This window comes from Ciconia boyciana, chromosome 4, assembly GCF_034638445.1.
Source record: "Ciconia boyciana chromosome 4, ASM3463844v1, whole genome shotgun sequence".
Classification (NCBI taxonomy): Eukaryota; Metazoa; Chordata; class Aves; order Ciconiiformes; family Ciconiidae; genus Ciconia; species Ciconia boyciana.
The window spans coordinates 24,738,717-24,762,835 of record NC_132937.1 but is presented as its reverse complement, the minus strand read 5'-3'; the positions used below and the strand labels follow the sequence as shown (position 1 = coordinate 24,762,835).

At 40.1% G+C, this 24,119-nt stretch overlaps 1 protein-coding gene across 1 annotated transcript; it reads left to right on the top strand.

The window, feature by feature from the left end:
- Nucleotides 1-896: 896 nt before the first annotated feature.
- Nucleotides 897-22,382, top strand: AMACR (alpha-methylacyl-CoA racemase). The gene is made up of 5 exons (XM_072860080.1): nt 897-1,432; nt 3,798-3,941; nt 6,576-6,736; nt 12,655-12,841; nt 21,490-22,382. Exons 1-5 carry the CDS (start codon nt 1,183-1,185, stop codon nt 21,897-21,899), a joined length of 1,152 nt encoding a protein of 383 aa, XP_072716181.1. The 5' UTR covers nt 897-1,182; the 3' UTR covers nt 21,900-22,382.
- The last annotated feature ends 1,737 nt before the right edge of the window (nt 22,383-24,119 follow it).

Here is a 24,119-nt window from a genome sequence, read left to right as displayed (position 1 = left end):
ATCTGGTAACCTGAAATACTGGGAGCAGGACATAAGCTTGAAAAGCTGTGTTAATCCAATGCCTGTTTCACCACCTCTCCTGGATGAATGTCCATTCCTGTGAGCAGCCTAAACAAAAACAAAACGGCCATGCCTTCCAGTCAAACGTGGCTGCTTTTCTGGCAGGCTGCATTAAAAGAGCAACTGTTCGTGAATGTGGGCTTTATTAAAGCTGGTCTGATTTAACCAAACACAAGCCCATGTGCTCTGCGCAGGGGAAACGGCAAGTGTCAGGAAGACACGAGACATTTCTGGCTGAAGCTCCACCACACTCCTGGCCATCAGAAGGCTGCCGGGCTGATGGCCTCCATGGTGACAGGCCATTTGTGGCACCGCTGAGCTAACGGCTCCACACTGGTGAGGTGAGAGCATCAAGATCTTGATTAACATTTGTATTTTTGTAAAATCCCGGTGGTGTACTTTCCAAAAGCCACCGTGCCAACCCTGTCCTGACCAGATTTAGCCAGGACTGCTTAAGATGTCACTACCCAGCTGCGGGCTCTGCCCCCCCAGGAGAGGCTACAGCTGCTGTAGCAGGAGCAACAGGACCAGAGAGCCCAGTCTAAAGGCACATCTGGTGAAAAAAACAGTTTTAATCAGCTCTTCCGCTAATATTCCGAAGTGTGACCGGGGAAGCTGAGCTGCGTGTTGGGTTTGGACCAGCCACGGCAGCCCCAGGACGGGTCGGACGGCTGGCGTTCCCCGTCGCCGCCCTGTAAAACATGGCGGCTGACGCCAGGGAGGTTTTCCGAAAAGTGGGTGTTGATTTTCACATTCTTTGCTGTCCGCCCGACCCCCAGCAGCAAGGGAATGCGCATCTCCTGCCTAAAACCCGGCTGCGGAAGGGAGCCGGAGCGACCCTCGGTGTAACACGGGCAAGTCCGGCGCTCAGGAGACGCAGCCGCGGGGGACCGGGAGGAAACACAGGCCGCTGCCACAGGGGAGGGGCCGCAGCAGCCTCCTCAGGCGCCGGAGAGTAAAGCCGCGTAAAAGGGGACCGGCGTGCGTGGCTCAGCCGGCTCCTCCCGGGACACTTCTGGGAGCGGGGACCGCCGAGCCCGTCAGCGGAACCGCCTCGGCGCGGTCGGCCGTTAAGGCCGTGGCTGGGATCGATGTCTCGGCGCTCGGCAGGCGGCGGCTGCCATGGCGCTGCGAGGGGTGCGGGTGGTGGAGCTGGCCGGCCTGGCGCCGGCCCCGCTCTGCGGCATGATCCTCGCCGACTTCGGGGCCCAGGTGGTGCGGGTGGACCGGACGCCCCGCTCCGCCGTGGCCACCGACGTGCAGGGCCGCGGCAAGCGCTCCTTGGCGCTCGACCTCAAGCGAGCCCCGGGCGCGGCGGTGCTGAGGCGGCTGTGCTGCGGGGCGGACGTGCTCATCGAGCCCTTCCGCCACGGTGAGGCGGGGGCGGCCTTGGGGGCACCGGGGTAGGGCTGGGGGAGCGGTGCGGCTGGGGCATGGGAGGCACAGCCTCACGGAGGCAGTGTGGTGTAAGCGGGAGGTCGGGTGCGTGGCAGTTAAGCGGCCATGGGGTGCGGTGCTCAGCGGACTCCTGTCTGTGACCTCTGGAAATGCATACTGGGAAGTGGGAGGGAGGCGGCTCCTGGGGGTTTATTTCGTGTGACTGGGTGAAAAATGCTGTGGGGTTTGTGAAGCGCAGCAACCCCGCAGCGCCACAGGGAAGAAGCCGTGGACGGTGCTCAGCCAGGGCCTTGCCTCACTGGCTGAGACGCTGAACAAATAGTTCTTGACCGCAGCAGAGAACGTCTGAGCAGGAGTCATGCATGAGCTTGGGCATCAGTCCTGCTGATGGAAAGTCATTTCAGGGCTGCTGATACAGTTCAACTCGCAGTTCAACAACTCAACAGTTCAACTCAGTAAGATTAGCATGCGGGTAAGACGTAGCAGATAGTGGTCTAAGTCTCAGAGCTTATGATTTTCCTGAAGACAGCAGATCTAAAATGCTGTCTTTGTTCATGAACCATACACAGGCGCTCATCTGATGCTCATGCGTGGGCTATTTCAGTATCCTTGCTGTTCCTTGAGGACGCTGTTCTATTATGAAGAGTATCATCAAGTTCAGGCTGGACGGGGCTCTGAGCAACCTGATCTAGTTGAAGACGTCCCTGCTCGCTGCAGGGAGGTTGGACTAGATGACCTTTAAAAGGTCTCTTCCAGGCCAAACCATTCTGTGATTCTGTGATCATGCTTCAGTGAGGAGCTAGTTGAATTGTTTTGGGTTTTCTGCAGTCAGTTTAGAAATAGAAGGCCATATCAGTTAAACGTCACACATCATAAACAGGCTTACCTATCCTGTGTTACGGATAATGCTTTTCATTCTGAAAACAGGGTTTTATGATTGTGATGTTTTTTACCTGAAGAAGTTTTTCTTTTGTGCTTCAGAAGCTGTGCAAACAAAATTAAGACATTAAATTACATTTTTCATTGTAGCTAGTTTCCTATTTTTTAGTGGGATTTTTTTTTCTTACCATGGAAATTTCTATTTTCTTTGGTTTTATAGGCACTTGGTTTTTTTTTTTTTTTTTTTTTAAATCTGGAAATGCAGGTCATTTTGTAACTAGACATTAGGTTTTATGGGCCTGTAACTGAACTAGGCAAATCTGTGATCCAGCATGAAGCTGGTGTGAACCAATGAGAAGATGAGGGCCCAAGTGGCAGGAGAGTTTCTTTAAACACACATGTACCATTGACCTTCTGACAATGAGTGTCACACCAGGGGTTATTTGGCACCCGGTTCTCACTTGTGCTTTTGAAAATCTTGCTCTTTACTAAATTTCACCACTTTCTCCTTGGCATTAATCACTGGCCACTGCCCAGTAAGTAATACAATAGAAATAGATCTTAAGGAATTTGAAGATTTAGTAATATTATGGACTAGTCTGGGAAACAAGTTACGGTAATAGATTCTGGAGCAGAATAGGCATTGAAGTTATGTTATCCCTTCCCCTCCAAAATGTGTCTCCCTGCAGTGCCAGCATAGATTATAGGGCATAGTCTGACCAAGCTACACTGAGCCAGTAAAAATCTGTCATTTATTTGCAACTTGAATTTGCTTCTTTTGAAAGAACTATTTTAGAACTGCAAGATCAAAATTTTAGCCTTGATTACTGTAAACCCATGCTGACCAAACGTACATTTTACTGATTTCTGAAAGTTCCTTATTCTCTGCATTACAAAAGAACACATTTTCTTTTGTGCAGTTGTTGCAAATCATTTGTGGAATAGTGGCATGGTCCATTCACATCAGTGAGTTGAAAGATACAGGAATACGTTGGGGTACTGAGAGGCTCATATGGTCAGGAAAGTATATTCCAGTGAAAGATGGAAGCAATTTCAGGTCATTTTAATGTGGAAAACATAAGAGTTTGCTCTCTCTCTCTCTCTCTCTCTCTCTCTCTCTCACAAGCCTTTGGTAGTTTTTTCTCTCATTCAGCAGTATATGGATTACAGCAAGCTGTCTGGCAATCTTTTGGGGAAGTAAAACAGGAAAAAAAGCTGAAGAAAAAGGACCCTAAAGTTTAATTTCCACTTAATTGGCTTGTATTCAAAATGTATGCAGTATGTTGGTAATCTATAACATTGTGGCTGTTCACATTGTAATATGGATACTGAATTAAAATGTATTACTTCGTAAATTGCAATTCAGTTCTGTTGTTGTATAATTTAACTTTGAACATGTATATTTTGAGTTTTATTAAAAATAAACGTGAATTAGGATTCCGTGCCTTTGTCTTTTTCAGGTGTTATGGAAAAACTTGGGCTTGGTCCAGAGGTCCTTCTACAGGAGAATCCCAGACTCATCTATGCTAGACTTACTGGATTTGGCCAGACAGGAAAATATGCCAGGTCTGCAGGTCATGACATCAATTATTTGGCTTTATCAGGTAGGCTGTAAAATTCTCTGTCAAATAAGGTTTTTTCCCTTAAATCAAGACCCAAGAATTTATTGAAAGGTTATTTGTAGATTGCTCAAACTACGTGAGGTGCAGTCTGATGAAACAGCTGAGCAGATCTGAAGGGTCTCTGTCAGTGAAAGGAGGGTTTCCTTCTCTTTCTGTGTGCTTCTCTCCGCTCCTTTCTCTCTAGTCAGCTCTGGCACTTGCTTAATCCCTCTGTAAGCTCCCTCACAAGTCAAAAACTGGCCAGGAGAAATGAGGATGTTTTTCTGCCAGGTTATTGAGCTGAAGCAGTTCATTAAGGGATCCAACAAACATAAAAAGTCAGCACAAGAAAGGAGGAAACATGGGCTGGACAGGCTGTTCGTTTTGGCAGCAGCAGTGAGCTGTTAGGCTGGATCAGCATGCCTTCTCAGGCTGTGCAGTATTTTCTTTCTTTTGTGCTATTTTATCTGAATAAAATTTTTCTCTTTGAAGAGAGGACTGAAATTTTTGTGCATTTTTGTGTTTCTTCAGGGCCTCTCTCCTATAAAATCTGTATGCCTATAATCCTGAAAGGGCTGCAGGTTATTCTGTGTGTTTGTGAGCAGCTTTTTTTTGAGTGAAGAAAAACTAGGCAGCCTAAGACATTTGAGCTCTTGTGCTTTTCTGCTGTAAATATCTCTCCATTGATACCAACAGAAAGGAAAGTAGGCTTAAAATAAAGTAGCAATACTATGTTTCCTTAAGGTGTTGTAGACTATGCTCTTTTTAGGTGTCATGTTTCTACAAGTATGCAGTAACAAACAATAACAAAACTACCCAACTCTGGCAGTAGCAGTCAGTGTGTCATGCATGGCTGCACCTACTGCTCTTCAAACTGCTGCTGTCTCTGCTGCTTCTCCCAGCCTGTGAGGGAGGAGAGAAAGTGGCCCAAAATTTCTTGGCTTCCCACTGGATAAAGCATTTCTTTTAGCCCCAGCAAAGGGCCAGAGCAGAGGTACTGCAAATGTGGTGATCCTGTACCACTGTACTGTACCCCCTGTACTGACTCCCTGAGTCCCTGTACTATGGGGAGTCATTGTGTTGGGGAATTAAGTTTTTTTAGGGATGGGTTCAGTATTCTCTCATTATGTAAGGTTGTCAGAGAATAAAAAAAAAGTAAAGAAAGAATGCCTCGTCTGAAACACTTTTGACTTCATGTCCAGATGATTTCAAAGTATTATGATATTTTTATTTGTTATTAGCGTAGGGAAAGAGTCAGTACAGAAACAGTGTAGTCCATCACTACCTTAGATTGTAGTACTTTCTGTTTACAAAAATAAGTGGTTTTTTGTCTGGAGCTGATTTAATCAGTAGTATTTTGGTTACTGCTGTCTTCCTAAAATTAAATCATTTTGTTTGAAATGTCACAGGTCACCTTTTTCTACCTATTTAAAGGAAATAGGACAACATGTTTGGGAGGTATCATTCCTCAAAAATGAGATCTCCTATCCTGACTATTTTCCTGATGAGCTTTGGCTTTCTTTAACTAAAAATGGCTTGCATTAGAAACTCCAGATATAAGTTAATAGGTTAATCTGCTGGTGCCTGTGATGACCTTCAGACTGGTAAAAGTGAGCGACAGGGCTTTATGCTTGCACTACAGGCTTTGGAAACGTCTTTATACTGTGCACTCAGTTGCTTGCACTTAGGAATTGCATTAGACCATTAGCTAACTAAACAGTGCATCAGAATCATGCAGTTCTCAGGAAATTTTGACCGTGTATGTTGCAAGTCTCAGACCTTAGGCTACAGGCATAGGAAAGAGACGATCATACTGCAGTTTCTTGCTTGCCCAAAGGGAATTGCTATGATGGAACTTCAAAGAGTAAGGTGACAGTAAAGAGGTTGTTCAGGATGGCAGATAAATGCTAGCAGATTCAAAGCTCTGCCTGAAGTAAACTGGCTTAGCCTTTGCTCTATTCCCTTTCATTTCTGCATAATTTCTGGCATAAACATAGGTTCCCTGTGTCTACGTGGCATGCAATCAGAGTTAACCTTTCTGAGTTACTCACCTGTTCCTCTTATATGCAACCTTTTTTTTTCCAAAGGTAGTTGAAGAGGGAGGATAGGACTGAAGTGCAGTTGTTGGTGTGAAATGCTTTGTTATGATTATTAATCTATGGGTTATTTGCACGGAAGACTATACATCTGCATTTTTACTTTAAAAGATTCAAAGAAGAGAAATTTACCAAAGTTGCTTTGAGACATGCTCATAATGCCTGTTGAATTCTCAGGGGGGAGGTTCTACGCATGTACAAAGTACTAATACAGAATTATTGCACGCAATTTTTTTTTAATAAAATTTTGTCCCTATATAGACAAATTATTAATGGTTTATCTGTGAGACTTTTATTAATCTCTTTAATTAAATGCATCTTCACTAACATGATTTCAGATATTCTATTGTCTTGTGAATTAAAGAGTAACTATTTGCTAAGGCACAGCCAAGTAGAGACTGAAAACTGTTGATAGAAGTTTGCTTTAGCCTTTGTTTATTTGCACAGATTAAAATGAATGAAACTTGAAATGTAGAAATGTAGAAATGAATGTTTATAATTAATTTTATACTTGCGTTTGCTTTGTTTGTTCTACTGTCAGGTGTGCTGTCAAAGCTGGGTAGAAAAAATGAAAATCCTTATGCACCAATAAATCTTCTGGCTGATTTTGCTGGTGGAGGTGTCATGTGTGCAATGGGCATTATTACAGCCCTTTATGAACGTACCAAATCTGGCAAAGGGCAGGTCATTGATGCAAGTATGGTAAGTTTGGTCTCGAGAAAGGTGAGGTTTCTTAGGTTTGCTTGTTTGGGTTTTTTCCTACTCTAGGTCTGTAAAAGGGAGGAAATTGGAGCTATTCGTAAAGTTTAAAATTGAGAACTTGGGAAGGGAAAGTAAGTAATCTCATAAAATGACCATTTCTTCACCTGCAAGCAGTTTCCACATATCACTGTTGCCATAACATCCTTATGACATGGGACACATACTGCAGCTTTCCTGCTATGCTGTTCCCTATCTTTCCTTTTACTTGTCTGCCTTCCTCACAAAATATTAGCTGTATATATTTGACGAGTAAGTTTGGTTTATGGAAATAGGGTGTATAATAAACAATTAATATCATGCATAACAGCAAAAATGATGATCCTAATAAAATAAAGAATTGCATTAGCTTTATCCAAGATACATCTGCTTATGAATTTGTGACAGGTCATGTTTTACTAGAAGCACTGTTCCCTCGAGTAATTACACTGCCATGGATTATTGCCAAGAAGTCAATTTCAAACACTTTGTGTTAATGTGCCGTAAAATAAATGAAAGGCTAAATTAGCTTAATAATGAATACTATGGAATTTTTCACTGCAAGGCCACCCACTTACACACAGAGGAAGAATACGTATTTACATTTATCCTTGAAGCCTGTATTATCTGCAAGTGTTTTTTCTCTCTCTGTCTCTCTGTTTCTATGTTTTTCTTTTTAAAGAGCGTTGCAGTTAAAATTTGACCTCCCTTTGAGGTGTTATGATACATTGAAGGCTATGACTTGGACTTAAATATGAACTGAAAAAAATTACATTAATTGAAAAAAATCCCTTTGTTGAAGAGGTCTTGAAGGTAGGAGAATAGCAAGAGATGTTAGCAATCTTGACTCGAGTAAGTTTTTGGCAAATTCACAAGACATTTGTAGAAGCAGGCCACAGCTTTATGGTCTAGATGAAAATTCTATGGAATTAGTGGAAAACGGTGTCTTGTCCCACTCGGTGGGTTGCAAGATGGGTGAATCTTTTTGATTCTCTGAGGGTTTGCGTACCGACAAAGGCCAATCTCTGCTCGGCAGAGCTGTGGGGCCGGTAGAGTCACGACAATGACTCAGAGGAACAGTCTGACCAGCAACTTTATTAACTGGCAAGTTCAACAAACGGGCAGACTTAATAAACGGGCAAGCTCAATGAACGAACAGAGGTGATTTGGCAACGGAGCTATTTTCTGGGCAACCTGTCACAATTTATCCCAAACTTACATATACTGGAAGAGTAGAGGAAGAGAGAAGCGGGAAAAAGAAAGGAGGAGAGAGGAGGATGGAGAAAGAAAAGGTATCACCACCCTTGGATCCCACGATGACAGGCGTGGCATCCTCCAGTGGTGGGCGCGTGCATGGTTCCCTGGAGGGCGTGTCTTCTATAAACTAATCCCTGCCTCCAGTTATGTCCCTTGAAGACTTACATGGTTCTTGTTCTAGGAAGTTCTCAATCTTCTGCGCAGGCACTGGTGGAGGGTGGTGGTTGCGGAGGGTGGTGGTTGCGAGGGGCCTCTCAGGTGGTCACAAGCAGGTAAACTATGGCTTACCAGGTCTTCCTCAGGTAAACTATGTGTGACCTCTGGTCGTATGTGGTAAGATCTGTCGGAACCTGGAACCGCGCATCCTCCAATGTGCTCTCCACATCCTCCACGTCCCGCTCTGGCGGACCTGCTGTCACCATGCAAATAGCACCTCGTGTCGCCACAATGTTTGACACACATAACTCTCTCAGTCTCTCACAAACTGGTCTAATGTTTTTACCCTGACAATAATTATTAGTAGTTGATTGTCAAAATGAAAAACTTACCAGCTGGAGTTCCACAGACGTCTGTTGTTGTTTTTCAGTGTTTTCCCCAATAAGCTGAATGATGGATGAGTGACTGTGTTTAGTAAATTTACAGATGATATGCATGTGGGAAGAACTACAAGTATGTTGGACACTTGGATTAGAATCGAAAATGACCTTTTCAAATTGGAGAAATGACCTGAAAAAAATTGGCTTAAATTCACAGAGACCACTGTTCTGAAGTTCTCTTAGGCAGAAACAATTAGCTGCACAAATGCAGTATGAGAACAATTGGCTAAAGTACAATCCTGGGGGTTTGTAGTAGTCACAAGCTGAACATGAGTCAACAATATCATGCTGTTGTGAAAAACACACACACACTCTGTATTAGGATGTATAAACAGGAAATAGAGCCAGCAAAGTTTCTGAAGTAATTTTTCTAATCTATTCAAAATTTATAAGGCCTTAGGAAAATACTGTTTCTGATGCTGGCCATTATATTTCAAAAAAAAAAAAAAAAAGACCAATTTGAGGAAGTCCGAGAAACACAACAAAAATGATGTGAGTCTAAAAACATGACCTACAAAAGAAAATTGAAGGGGTTTGTATATTTGTGAAGCAAAAACTCTGGAGAATTGTGACAAGTCTTCAAATATTTAAAAAGTTATTTCTTTTAGTTTGGAGTATTACCTTATTTTCACTTTAAGTGAAATTTCACTATTGGTACTTTAAGTCATTAAAAGAATTTGTTAAGAGAAGAATCAATGTAAGTCCACTAATGTCCTAATGAGATCTCTGGCTCATTGGGAATGGAATGTGTTGTAGTTTTTTGTAGGGTTTTTTTAAGCCCTCAAAACTTTTCTCTTTCAATGTTTTTTTGTCTCATTATAATTGTGGAATTTAAGGTTCCCTGCTGATGTTGCTGGTGTCCTGTGAAATGGATGAAATATTGTCCAGTATCACTGGATGTGCTTTACCTGGCATTTTGTTATGTTCCTTTCACTTGAACAGACTTTCAGTGAGACGGTTGATGAAAAACGTACATACATTATCAACAGCAAAGACTGTTAAATAGACTGGGTTGATGAGCCTGGTTTTGTATCTAAGTTTGTTTCATGGAAGTAGATATTTTTAAAATCACAATACTGCAGCCTTTCGGCTCTCACTTCATTTTAACATTCTTTTTTCTTTAATAGGCCTGTTATTTAAGTTGTTGTACAGTTTAGGTAGTCTGAATATGCTAACGACTCTGACACATGGTGGAATTTTTTATGGTAGAAGAGGGAAAATGGATTTCTTTTTTAGCAGCTTTGTGTCCTCAGGATTACTTTTATAAAGTTCTCATCTTCCTTCATGGATTGTTTTACTGACAACTTGTTTGTTTTTTCCTTTTATTGCAATGTCTATTTTTCTGAAGTAATCTAAAAAAATTCATTATTTCTTGTCTTTGAGGTTAGTAATTCTAGATTGACATCAGAATTTTTGTGATGGAAGGATTTGTTGTTTTTATTTCTAATTACTATCCTGAAAGCTGCAAAATGGCTTGCGAGCATTCTTAAGATCAGTAATGTACACATGAGGAACTCCTCCAGTTAGTGAAACTAAACTGATAAAAAAAGAGGGTAGAGAGGATCAGGCCAAGGGCTAGATTTGCATCACCTGTTCACAGTGTCCAGTGCTACTGTTGCGCTGTGTAGAAAGTACACACTGGGTCCTGCATTTCAGCTGTCTACCTCAGAAAATTAAATGGCTGGTCTGAATTGATTAATGTTAGTTGCTGTCTCTTCTCATTGACTCTATAGGGATCGTAGGTATCTTACAGTGAGCCTGATAGTTCCCATGTGCTAAGTAGGATGTGGAGAGGACACCGCGATACGATACGGTAGGCACAATTGTACGTCTGCACTCTTGTACCATACTGGAATAGAGGCGTGTGAGTCAGGGCCACACTTTAGGTTCACTCCAAATTCAGACACAGAGCCTTCTGCTGATGGTAGGCATCTGACCAAGCATGATTCACTCTTTGGGAGACGACAGCCACAGAAGAGGATTGTGGTAATGATCACTTGCATAGTAGTCTCATGGCAAGAGCATTTAGCTGTCCAACGGAAGACTAGGGTTCCAGGTTTTTCTCAGCCTGGAGGCTGAGAGGCATTCATCAGTTCACGAGGATAAAGATTAGGTTGGTGTGGATTCATTCTTAGTTTTGTTTGAACTGCTTCACTCTGCAGAAGGAACAGAAGACTTGCAGAGCAGACAGGTCACCCAGCGGGGTGGTGCCTCTGGATTCTTGTCCCTGCTTCAGAGACTGCTGATGCTTTTAGCATGAGGGAGCCATTCAGTGAAACACATAATTCACTGTAATCATTCTGAAATTAGGCTTAAGTCGAGTCTCCCCATGTTGTCCTTTTCATGTTTTAAAAGAAGGTGGCCACATTAGTGTGTGTGTGGTTTTACTTGAGCATGCCTTTGGAGGTTTGGTGCAGATGTTAGACACCTTTTTACTTGTCTCTGAGTTGCAGCGGGCCTTGGGCAGAAGCTAGCTGTCCAGTTTCCCAGCCAGGGATATTTCTGAAGTCCCTATACTAGTCCAAAACAGATTTGCTATTTTATTTTAAGTGTTTCCAGGGTAAGTAGCACTGTATGTAGGTAGCACTGTAAGTAGTTCCATCAGCACCAAAATCTAATTTGTAGTTAGAGCTTATTCTGGTATTATCCCCACCTAGTATTATCCTTACTTCCAATGTTTTTTGTGGGTTTTTTCTTAATCTGAGCAGTGCAAGATCAGATCATTAGTAAAACAAACACTATTTTGATATCCTTGCAATCATTTTGCAAACATGTAAATGAAGGTATACAGTATTTTCTCATATTAAAGTACTTTAATTAACTTTAACATGTGACAAGTAGGGCAGAAGTATTCCTGTCCTTGTGGCAGGTTCTTGAGAAAGAGGCCAAGTAATGCACATTAAGCGAAGAAGTCTTCATGACTGCATACTTCAAAGATTTGCATGTTTTAAGTTCTTGCTTAGAAAGGTAGAAACTAATAGATCTTTCCATTTGAAAATTCAGTAGCTCTTTATTTTGGTACAATCTTTGTGCTTTTGCTATAGACAATATTAGGTTAATTTTACACAGCTGAAAATGCATGAATCAAAATGATACAGCTTAGGTTTTTCTCTGTTCCGCTGGAATGTTTCTGGCCATATACTGTTACTGCCTCATCTTCTCTTACAGTTTTTTCTAATGCAGTTGGAAGAAAATGGATTCTGCTGGTGAGCAAAACTGTAGGATGTGATTTTGCTTGGAAAGACTAGCACAAGCTTGATAATTACTGAAAGGCTGAACAAACTGAATTTTCATCTGGTTGTAATCCACCTAACCAAAATTTTAAGGAGCAAGCTGGAACAGGATTAATCATGTTTTCTAATGCTATATTCATCAGACGCTTGCCTATTTAGAGATTACCTTGCTACGTCTATGTACCTGCCAGTGATGAGAGTGGGAGAATAATTTTTGTTTTAACTTAGTGATGAAGATGAGCTTCCCAGTTCTCATGGTATAAGAGAGCTCTAACCTTTGATTTCCTTCCAGTTTTCTTCTAAAAATAGCAGTTTTGTAATCAGTAAATTCAAAGAAGTTAATGTTGAGGTAAAAATTTGATACTTACAAGACTGGTATAGGCATCTTGATTTCCAGAGGTTTAGAAGGCTTGATGGCTGTCAGATACTTAATGTTCTATAGAGCCAAGAAGCTTGTCCCATCACCTAAAATTACTTACAGTCTCTATGTGAGCTCCTAATGATTATAAACTTGCTAAATGAGGAAACTTTGTGCATTGAAAGTGTGTTATCCATCTGAAGCTGCATTACATTTATGCTCCTTCTTATTCTCTAATTCTAGATGATTTCACATATGCAATATAAACAGTAATTGAAAATTTTAAGACATTAAACTGCTTAGCAGAGACTTTGTCATTAAAAATCTCAACAAAGGACAGAACTGGTAGTAGGTTTTTGCTGTTTTGTTTCATGTAGAATTAAGGTAACATGCCAACTAATTTACTGAAGCTGTTACTTTTTCCTGTAAATCTTCAAGGTAGAAGGAGTAGCATACCTAAGTTCTTTCCTGTGGAAATCACAAAATTTGGGACTTTGGAACAGACCTCGAGGTGAGAACCTGCTAGATAGCGGTGCACCTTTTTATGAAACCTACAAGACCGCCGATGGAAAATTCATGGCTGTTGGTGCCATTGAGCCTCAATTCTATGAGCAGTTAATAAAGGGTAAGTAGCTTGGAGCAGTTGTTTCACATCAGCAAAACATGATTGAATGAATTCTTTAATACTTGACATTGATTCATGGCATTGGTTATGTTGATTGCTTTGTAAAAACCAAACACTTCTTGAAACTAATTGGATAGTAGTGTAGCAGTGTAGTTGACTTTCTTCTCCTAGCAATTGATGTCTTTCTTTTTCATCCCTTCTTCACCTTACCCTCAGAAACTACACTTAAACTACAGGTTTTCTTCTGTACTTATGGTAATGGTAGTCTGTGATGTGGCTGGAGCACTAAACTATTTTTGGAAACCACTTTTTTCAAGGGATTGTGAATATACTTTAAAAAGGAGACCTAATTCTTTGGTATTGCAAATAAAATGTCAAGCAATTTCAGTTATTTGTGTTCTAATTTTTTTTAAAAAGAAACTATTTAAATTGTTTCAGAAATGACTGTTCAGTGGAAGTAATTCATAATATTTCTTGATAGAACGGAATTCTTCTAGAAGCAAAGTCAGCCTTATAAATTAATTTCCACCACACAATTTCAGAGCGCTTTTAGTGTCCAGCTATGGGTATAATTTTTATATTTTATTGAGGACTCTTTAAATATGACTATAAAATATGATTTATCTGTTTGAAAAGTTAGAATGGATCATGCAAAATAAGATTTATCTGTTTGAAAAATTAGAATGGATCATGCAAAATAATTGTGTGAAGTTAGAACAGAAATTTGCAGGCACCTCTTTACCTTTGAACTGTTTGTGTGCTTCAGGCTTTTGATCAGTTGTGCTCTTAGCTTCTTACTGTTTTTTTAATTTAAAAATAATTTCTTCTGTTGTGCTCCTTTGCTAGATTGCTATGCTTTCCATATAGAACTTATGAAAATATAAAAAAACTACAAATGAATTTGGTATTTATTGTCTTTCCATTATTCTGAATATCAAGTATATAAAAAGTTCTCAATCTGTTTTCAGTTTTGCTTAATGAGTAGAAGGAATACCAACAAAGGATATACCTAAAGTGGATGTACCCAGTGTCCTGTGAACCACTTGTATGTGCATGACTTACATGTGGTAAATCTTTGCTGATTGAGGGTGGCTGATTGGAGTAGCTCCTTATGCTTGCTCAGTCTGTCCCCACTGATTATTCCTTGAATTGTAGCATGCATACCTATACCAGTTTTAGCTGGGATAGAGTTAAGTTTCTTCATAGTAGCTTGTAGGGGGCTATATTTGGGATTTGTGCTGAAAACAGTGTTGATAACACAGGGATGTTTCAGTTACTGCTGAGCAGTGCTTACACAGCATCAAGGATTTTTATGCTTCTCACCCCACCTCACCAGCGAGTAGGCTGGGGGTGCACAAGAAGTTGGGAGGGGACACAGCTGGGACAGCTGACCCCAACTGACCAAAGGGATATTCTGTACTGTAAGGCGTCATGCTCAGCAATAAAGGCTGGGGGAGAGGTTGGTGGGCCACTGCTTGGGGAGTGGCTGGGCATCGGTCAGTTGATGGTCAGCAATTGTTTTCATTTGCATCACTTGTCTTTCTTGGGTGTTATTTTTCTCTCCCTTTGTTATTTTTTCCCCTCTTTTCCTTACAGTTTTTTAAATTATTGTTATTTGCGTGTACTTATTGAACTGGTTTTATCTCTACCCATGAGTTTCTTTCTCACTTTACCCTTCCAATTCTCCTCCCTCCCACTGGGAGGAAGGGGAGTGAGTGAGCAGCTATGTGGTCCTTAGTTGCTGGGTGGGTTTAAACCGTGACAGTTCCTCTCACAGGCAGTTACTGCCAGCTCAGCCCCAATCAGCTACATTGTGCTAACAAGAGTAGTCAGTGCCAGGGCCTGCACTTCCAGGAGTTTTTGAAATTCAGGAGCATGGTAGGATGAAATGAAGGTATGAAGTTGTAAGATGGGGTATGCCTTTGGTGAGCAGGATCCCAGAGAGAGATCTTGTTCTGTACACTTTGGCTTTGTTCTCTTGCAACCTGTGGTGCTACCAAAGTTCTTGCACCTCTGTGGTTGTAAATGGCTGCTTCTCTGTGTATTTTAAAAAGGGCTGTGCAATTGTACATGCTGATACATGAAATGCATAAGGCAGTCTCCTGGAGTGACTCAGGGGTATGTCCAGCATTATGTGCTGCCCCCAGATCAGATGTCAAGTTTGGAAGAGCCATATTCTTGGCTGAAGAAGCTGGTACTTTGTCCCTCATTGTCCTGAGAACAACTTGTTTGCTAACTCCAGTTCTAAGCTACTTGATCTTGAAAAAGACAGCATAGTTGATTATTCTACACTTTGCAGTTCTTTGAAATGTTATTCTCATTTTTTGCTTGCAAGAAATGGAGTTGGAGAACAAAAATAAATATAAAACTGTATCAAAGCAAAATGTAAGCCCTTGCTCTGGAAGTTAGGGAATTTGGAATTCCAATATATGTCTTCAGGGAGAATGCCTGTATTAAATACAAAGGAAAAAAGAAAATAATAAAACTGCTTACTCAAATACCTATCTGTTTGGCTTAAATGATCAAACACTGGGCTGCAGTATTCATGGCTGCAGTATTTTATTCTTCTCTAGAGATTAAGTTGAATAGCACTTACTACAGGAGTGGGATGGAATCTGTATTTGTTCAAAAAGAAAACAAATTCTGTAATGGAATCTGGTCTTGTTTGACACTCTTCTTCTCAGTGAACCTTTGCTGGACACTCCAGCCTTCTTGTGTTGACCATTCCTACAGGGCAAGACTCAGGCTTTTCTCCCTCAACCAGCCAGCCAGCTTATCTAGAAATAAGCCTCTGATGGATGAATCCAGTCATCAGGCAATATAACATGATCGCTGATTGGTCTCTGTCCTATTTAGATAACTCTTTACTGAGGAAAATGTTAACATTCTCTGTTTTCCTCTTAGTTGTTTCTCAGAAATTTAGAGCATAAAGTTGGACCAGCAACTATGAATTCATCTGCCTGTATTGGGGCACCCACATTGGACAACTTTATTTTCATGTTTGAAAGTATTCCTTATGCTTACAATGCACAGAAATGTCTTGATTTTAACAGCTGAAGTTTCGAAAATAGTTATTCCAGCAATAAAGAACTGGTGTGTCCATTTGTAAGTAGACAGCAACTGCAGTCACAGCTGTGCCTGTGTTTCAGTCTGTTTCTGTCATATTTCAAAAATCCAGCATACAGACTGCAGTCTCCTAAGGAAATTTTGCTTTTTGCCTTTTATTGTATCACAATCTTTGCTTGTTTACAGTCAATAATTTTTCTTTGTTTATTTTGTAGAAGTGTGTTGTTTAAAGTATGAGACTAAACTCAAGATTTTTCACAATATTGCATTTAAAAGAAGTGGTCTTTCTTCATTGGATTTTAGGTGTATATTACGAATTGTTCAGATTTTCACATAGCAAATATTTATCCCCCTCAGTAGTTATGGTTGCAAGCTTTCTGAAGCAATAATGTACTAAATTAGAACAGCAGATCCTTCTCGTGGCTTAGGGATTTTTTCCTTTATGGGATATCTGTTGCAGAAATTCAGTTCAGAATTTAAGCCTCTGAACGTTATAGGGAAGAAAAAGCTGCTTGTGAGAATTGTACTGATCTTGCACAAACCCGCAGAGCTTTGACTTAGGCCGAGTCGTCTGTTCCAGGCATTAGTTCCCTGCTTTGAAGTAGTTTTAAAATGGTATGTTCCAGTTACAATTTCCATAATTTTATTTCATACTTTTTTTCCATAATTCTGGTCAGTTCTGCTGGTGAGCAATTTGGTGCTGTTCCAGATAAAATATATTCAAAAGCCACTTTATGTGTCTCTGTCCATATTCAGAGAGTAGGTTACTTTTGCCACTCCTATATAATGAGAACACAAGGATATGGGTGTTGCAGATGTAACAGTTGGAGATTTAAAGATTGTGGAATTGAGAAAGGAACATGATTTCTGAACCATTTATCACTGCTCACAGAATTCTAGGTACCCAAAGTGAAACTAATTTCCTTTTGGTTTTGGTTCACTTCAGTGTTTCCTTGCAGAATTAGGAACCCAGTGCTGGACCAGAGTGCAATTAATGACTTGGCGAGGAAAGTTCTTAAGGGGTCTGCAGAGGGAAACTAACTAAGTTTGAGAAAATAGAGCATCTTAGTTTGAGAAGATTGTTGGCTTTGTAGATCATGCTTGGCAGGGAAAATTAAATTTCTGCTTACCACAAATTTATGAATTTTTTTTAAAAAAGGTTATATGAGAAACTGAAGCTATATAAAATAGACATGGTAAATAATTGCTGTAGTAGCTGTAGTACTAGGAGTTGTATTCTGGGCTCACTATAGACTATTTGCTGTTAACAAACATGCTGTAATCCTTTTGCGTATATTAATTTTATTACTACAGAAGTCAGCCAATAAATAACTAAAATGCCTTTGCATCTTATGAAAAATCTGATGTAAGAAACATGTGCTACTAATGTTAAGTCTGAGTGTTTTGACAGAAAGAGACAGAATGTCTTCCAACTGACCTGTAAATTGCTTCTGCAGGTTTCTCTTGATTTTTAACAATATGTGCTTAGTATTGCTGTAGCCAGGCTACAAGAGGCATGCAGAACACAGTAAATTTTGAGTATCAGGTGAGAGTAAAGGTTCGATTCTGCATTATCATGTGGTGTAAACTCGGTTACATAAGGTGAACTTAGTGTCAGTGTACATTGATGTGAAAAGCACTAACAGTCACTAAAGTTCTGAACATATATTTGGTAGTACTCTTTATACTACTTAGAAGTCACGCAAGGTAGGAGTATCAATTTAAAACAAAGGAAAAAATTAGGAAGCACTTGAAAAACATAGTTTACATCATTATGAAGGATTTCCACAGGACTCTCCGTTTTGTGACTGTAAAGTATTGTGTACTGTATTAAAAATCTGCTAATGTAGTGAATTCAATACAACGTTTTTATTAAGACATGCAAAGTGGACAAACTTTTTTCTCTGCCTTTTCCTTATTACATTTTAGACACCCTCAGTTACACGTAACGTTCAGTTTTACTTGAATTTACTTGTCATGATAAGCCTTAAACTTTGTACAAATCTTGCTGCACCAAAACATTTGCAATTGTGGTAATTAAATGTGTGAACTTGGAGTACAGCTATGGATGCATTTGCAGCGATGCTCTGGCAGTACTCTGCTCCTGATCAACCTTTTGCTGAACTGTCACATTCTAAAAAATTATTTAGTTTCAGAAACTTTGAGCAGAGAAAAAACATTAAGTAGTTACTTCAATGAAAATTCACTGCTGTCTTGGAATATTCTAAAGTTCAATTCCCTCTCAGAGTGAGAATGAATTATATTTAGAGAGAGAGTGAGCAATGGCATACCCTTTATGGCTGTGGTTGGGCCAAAATTAAGGATTCCCATACTCGATGGTTCTATTCAGTCATGTTGTGGCGACATAATTTCAAAATTACTGTGCTATGAGCATACAATTTTGAAAAGAAAGTCAGCAAGTTAAAACAAGAAAATCCTGAACAAAACACTCCTAGCGATCCTAAGTAATCTTTTAAAATAGTATGGCTGAAACACTAAGAAACAGTTTTTTTCCAACATACCAAAGCAACTTTGCTGATTTATCTGATGAAGTTTACTCTTTTCTCTCTCTTGAAATAGGTGCCTAGTTTTACTGCTGTTTGTCTAAGGAGTTCTGTAGGAATAGAGATTTCAATTTGTTGCATTAATAGATGATGTGCAGATGTATGTCAATGAAGCTATGGCATTTAAAGGAGACTTAAAGCGATGTCACTATAAGGAGACTTAATTTTTCATTTTTCAAAAACAGTTATTTCAAGCTGTACTAGGGTAGGTTACTGGGCTTTTCAAAACAAAAATCCATAGACGAAAATTTGAACAAAAACACTTGGAAACAAGTTGTGATTGCTTTACCAGATATTCTGTGTGAAAGATACTTGGCTTTTGATTATGCTGGGTGAAATCAGTCATCCTGTGGTATCCCAAACAATTCTGTGCTGGGTAATTGTTTCCTTGTTGACTCAGTTGCTCCTGCTGTGATTCTGTTTGTCTGCACCACAAATGGTTAGCACAAGCTGGAAAATGAGAAGCTGTAGTGCTTAAATGCTGTTCGTGCTATTTAAAGTTGAAGTCTTCAGTGGTCAATGGAAAATGAGCATGTAATATTAAATTCCAGGTTCTGCATATTGTTCTATTTTGCTAAAGCATGTATGGTTAGGTTCAGCCAACTTTCCATCTGGCATGATCTTCAAATATAATTGTGTAATGGCATAATGATAGAGTTCTGTTCATGTTGGGCTGGCTACTAGAACTCAAAACATAATTCATGAGCAAATAAATACTTATGAAACAATGTTTGCAATTGACAAGATTTCGTGCATTGAGACAGAATCTCAGGTAGCATGTTGTTACTTAGCTTTACTTATTGTGGAAGGTAAATTTGCCTCACCTCTTAGTTCTTGAGTAAACTGTATAGCACTGTTCATCTTCAGTATTATGCTTTGCAGATTAATAATCAAATTAATTTAGAAAGCTTCCATTTAATTATGGATGTTCAACCAGCTTGAGTAATCTTCAGCTGATCTTTTTTTAGCATGATATGAATGGTTATGAAGACTAGATTGTAAGTTAGTGTTTTAAGGTGCAGATGACTTGGTAACTCGATAAGGACGGATGTTTACCTTATAGTAATACTTACCCTGATATCTGCAGGAATCTCTAATAAGATGTGAAAATGCTTATTCTGTCTTTGACTGTGTTTTCTTCTAAACATGAACAACTGCAAGGCTGTATTTCTGAGTCTGGAGATTGGCAATTTCTCTGTGTTTTCCTTTGCAGTACCAAAGTAAGATTTCAAAGCATGTATTAATTTTCAAAGCTACTATTTAAGAATCTTGTGATCAAAAGTGAAATTCTTAAATATTGTGATAACTTGGGGGAGCCTATGAGCCCCAAGAAGTGCATGTAGTAGAGATTATGAGCAGAAAGAAAGAATTTACAGAGCAGAAGAATGGACATTATCTTCCTTTCTTCTCCCCTGCATGTTTCAGTAGCTATATGTCTACCCCTCTCAGTGTTAAGGAAGCTGTAGAAATAGAAGATACAGAAAGTTTATTCTGCCTATCTACATCTAAAGATTAGAGGAATTCTGTGTAAATTCTACCTCCAAACAGGCATCTAGTAGCCAAGCCTGTTAACAGTTGCAAGGCAAATCATCAATCTGATATCAGATATCCAAAGATATAACAAAGAATGCTCAAAATTAAATGTTTGCAGAACTCCACATTTTCTCTGCCTTTTACACAGAGCTGTTGTTTTCCAAGCAGCTCCCTTTTTTTGCTGTTTGTGAAGCATTATGATGATAGTTGTTCTCTAGCCTTTCTAATTTCTCAAATTAACTTATTTCTTATCCCTGCTTTTTCTTAATTTTTCCTGCTATGTTCATGCTCCTGTATTTCAAGATGTGACTGTTTGGACAGCCTTCAGTGTACCACTTCTGCTTTCTATTTGATATCGTAGACTCTGTTTGTACCTCTGTTTGTACTATCTCCATTTTGAAAGTGTGGTTTAATTGGCTTTTCTCTTTCCTGTTTCTTACCTCCTTTTTGAGATAAACTCTACAAGAAGTGATAACAATTCTTGGATCTCCTTGAAGTAGGAGAATGGAAGGGTAGGGAGTGCAGAGAGCAGAATCCATGAGAACAGAAACAGAGATGGGAAACTGATTGCACAGGAGAGATGTAAACTCCCCAATGAGAGGGAAGGTGGTGCTTAGTTATGGGAAGGACCGAGGACTTGCCTAGTTCAGGACATTTTCAGTACAAAGCCCATGTGTCCATCTTCTGCTCTTGAGTCTCAGAAGGGATGTGCGTCTTGCAAACCTAGGTGGTCCCTGCAACTGATCTTCTGGGAAGCAGAGTTCTTAAGCAGTTAGTGAGTGTAAAGGCTATGGGTTTCATTTCTCCAAAAGAGCAGCAGTGGAGAGTTGGAGCCTGGGAAGTGTGCTGAAGAGGGGAGAGCAGCAAACACTGCTGGAGTCCATTTGGACTGAGGGAGTTGAGAAGCAGGTCATTTAGCCTGCAGGCACCTGCAGCTGGGCTACCTGATGCCCATCGAGCCTGGGTATATCCATCCACACCATCTTCTCATCTCTGGCATAGAAATAACCCGATTGTGTTGAACACACTGTAGCCTGCTGAATGTCCAGCTCTGGAAGATGTACTGGCTTCTATGAGATAAGTATTGCTGTAGTCCAAGACCCATTCAGCAGACTTCTGTGTTGCTGCTGCCAGGTAGAGAATACAATACCTATTATAGAAAATGTTCTCAGGACAAAATGTTATCTCTAGGCAGCTGCTTCTCTTACGAAATGTTTATACAAATGTTTATTATATGTACTTAGTTAAAAGGCTGTAGCTGATGCAGTATAATCTAATTGCAAGTAATAGAACATTTTATTCTTCTGCTCCCTCCCCCTCAATTATAAATATCATAATGAAGTTTGAAGCAACTTTTAGTTAGTATGTTCTGCTGTGTTGGACTGCCTGCAAAACATTACCTTCTTGGGGAACATACTTAGTTGTGGGCAGCACTTTAATTCATCTAAGCTATACTACAGTTAAACTTTGTGTTTCTCCTTTCAGGTCTTGGCCTAGATTCAGATAAACTTCCCAGTCAGTTGAGTTTCTCTGACTGGCCTGAAATGAAGCAAAAATTTGCATCCATATTTGCACAGAAGACACAAGCTGAGTGGTGCAGCATATTTGATGGTACTGATGCCTGTGTGACCCCTGTTTTATCCTTTGATGATGTTGCCTCACATCAGCATAACAAACAAAGAAGTTCTTTTATCAAAAATGATCAGGAAGAGACAAGTCCTAGACCTGCTCCTCTTCTGTCAAGGACCCCTGCTGTTCCATCGTTTGAAAGAGATCCTTTTATAGGAGAACACACAGAAGAGATACTTCTGGAATATGGATTTACTAAGCAAGAGATTACTGAACTTTATTCTGAGAAAGTAATAGAAGTCAGTAAACCAAAAGCTAATTTATAATCTGTAACTATGCAGATCAGACAAATTTCAGGCTGATACAGTACGTTTTTATGCATTAAAATTGAACTGTATGACAAATAAATGTTTGCGTGATACAGCTTTTAAATAATTTTTTTAAAAAATTATGGAAGTTTTAAATTTAATTGAAAACAGTGGGAGTTCTGTACTTGTGTACCTGGATGGTCTGCAGTCTAGAATGAAACCAAAATTGTGTTCTGAAGATCTACACAGTTTGCTTAGTAAGCAGCTGTAAATCCTCAAAATGTTTCTTTAAATATCATATCCTGTGAAAAGTTTATTTTAATTCTTAGTTACACCGTTGTTTTGACTTCATGTAATTACAACATATATTACAATACTTTTCATAAAATATATTTATATTCTTCCTAAACAAGTGATTATGTTGTTTACTCATAGATTAGAAGGGATTTTTTTTCTCTGTCTTATCATACTAATTCATTTGCCATATCATGCCAAAGCAATGATCGAAATAATGCTGTTTTCTTATGTGCTGCTGTAGAGTTATTATCATAAAGTAATTCTATTTAATAGCCTGACTACATTTTCCTAATGCAGTCTCCTGATTATATTACATTTGGAATTTCAGTTTGCCTAGAAAATCACTTCAGAATGAAATTTGTTATTTTAAAATAGCTGCCAAGTATTAATCCTTTCCTCTCTTTTTTGAAAAATGGTAGGCAACTTAGATGCACAGGTTTTAAACAATGGTTATTCCATGGTGGTTTTCATTTCCTTCAAAATTAAACCATCATTTGAAACAGCCTCCATCAAGGCAAAAAAAAAAAAAGCTTTTAAAAAGAATTGTTATATGGCCTTAATACAGTTTTCTTTAGTCTGACACGTCAGGAATTAATGATATGAGGGGTTGGGTTTTTTGATAATGTTGTCAGAGTGTTTACCTTGCTGAAGATTAGTTTGTTGCTTATAAAGACTTCCGAAGCTGAGACATACTTCAGCTCATTTTACATGTGTCATGCTAAAATGTCAGCATTATTACTATAATAAAAACTTTTACATTCTACTACATAAACACCTGCCTGGAAGCAGGAATTATCTAGTAGGTCCTGACAAATTAGATAAACAATCAGCAAAAGCATCTTGAGTTTCCAGCTGATAACCACTGTAATGTAAATTACTGAATATTATACACCTTTACAGTAAGATTTGACAATTTGCTTAGTCCCAGTTGCATCTAACTGTGTTGGAGAACAATGAACGTTGTCAAATGTAATTCCCAGTGCACTGAAGTTTTGACCCCAAAATCACTGAAGTCAATTTAAAGACATGTTAACTTCAGAGGTTAACCTCAGGGGTCTGTACTGGGACCAGTACTGTTTACTGTCTTCATCAATGACATAGACAGGGGGATCGACTGTGGGGTGTTGCAGACAACACCAAGCTGAGGGGTGAGGTTGACACACCTGAGGGAGGGGATGCCATCCAGAGGGACCTGGACAACCTGGAGAAGTGGGCCTGTGTGAACCTCATGAGGTTCAACAAGACCAAGTGCAGGGTCCTGCACCTGGGTCAGGGCAATCCCTGGTATCAATACAGGCTGGGGGATGAAGGGATGGAGAGCAGCCCTGCTGATGGATGAAAAACTGGTGGATGAAAAACTGGACGTGAGCCAGCAATGTGCAATTGCAGCCCAGAAAGCCAACTGTATCCCGAGCTGCATCAGAAGAAGCGTGGCCAGCAGGTCGAGGGAGGTGATTCTGCCCCTCTACTCTGCTCTGGTGAGACCCCACCTGGAGTACTGCGTCCGGCTCTGGAGCCCTCAGCACAGGAAGGACATGGAGCTGTTGGAGCGGGTCCAGAGGAGGGCCACAAAAATGATCAGAGCGCTGGAACACCTCTCCTATGAGGACAGGCTGAGAGAGTTGGGGTTGTTCAGCCTGGAGAAGAGAAGGGTCCAGGGAGACCTTACTGCAGCCTTCCAGTACTTAAAGGGGGCTTATAAGAAAGATGGGGATAGACTTTTTAATCTGTTGCGATAGGACAAGGGGTAATGGTTTTAAACTAAAAGAGGGTACATTCAGACTAGATATGTGGAAGAAATTTTTTACAATGAGGGTGGTGAAACACCGGAACAGGTTGCCCAGAGAGGTGGCAGATGCCCCATCCCTGAAAACATTCCAGGTCAGGCTGACAGGGCTCTGAGCAACCCGATCTACTTGAAGATGTCCCTGCTCATTGCAG

Bases quoted from the DNA above. Each gene is read 5' to 3' on its own strand.
- AMACR (XM_072860080.1), top strand. From the start codon at position 1,183: ATGGCGCTGCGAGGGGTGCGGGTGGTGGAGCTGGCCGGCCTGGCGCCG. The intron at 3,942-6,575 runs GTAGGCTGTAAA...TTCTACTGTCAG, and splicing joins CAATTATTTGGCTTTATCAG to GTGTGCTGTCAAAGCTGGGT. The intron at 12,842-21,489 runs GTAAGTAGCTTG...TTCTCCTTTCAG, and splicing joins CTATGAGCAGTTAATAAAGG to GTCTTGGCCTAGATTCAGAT.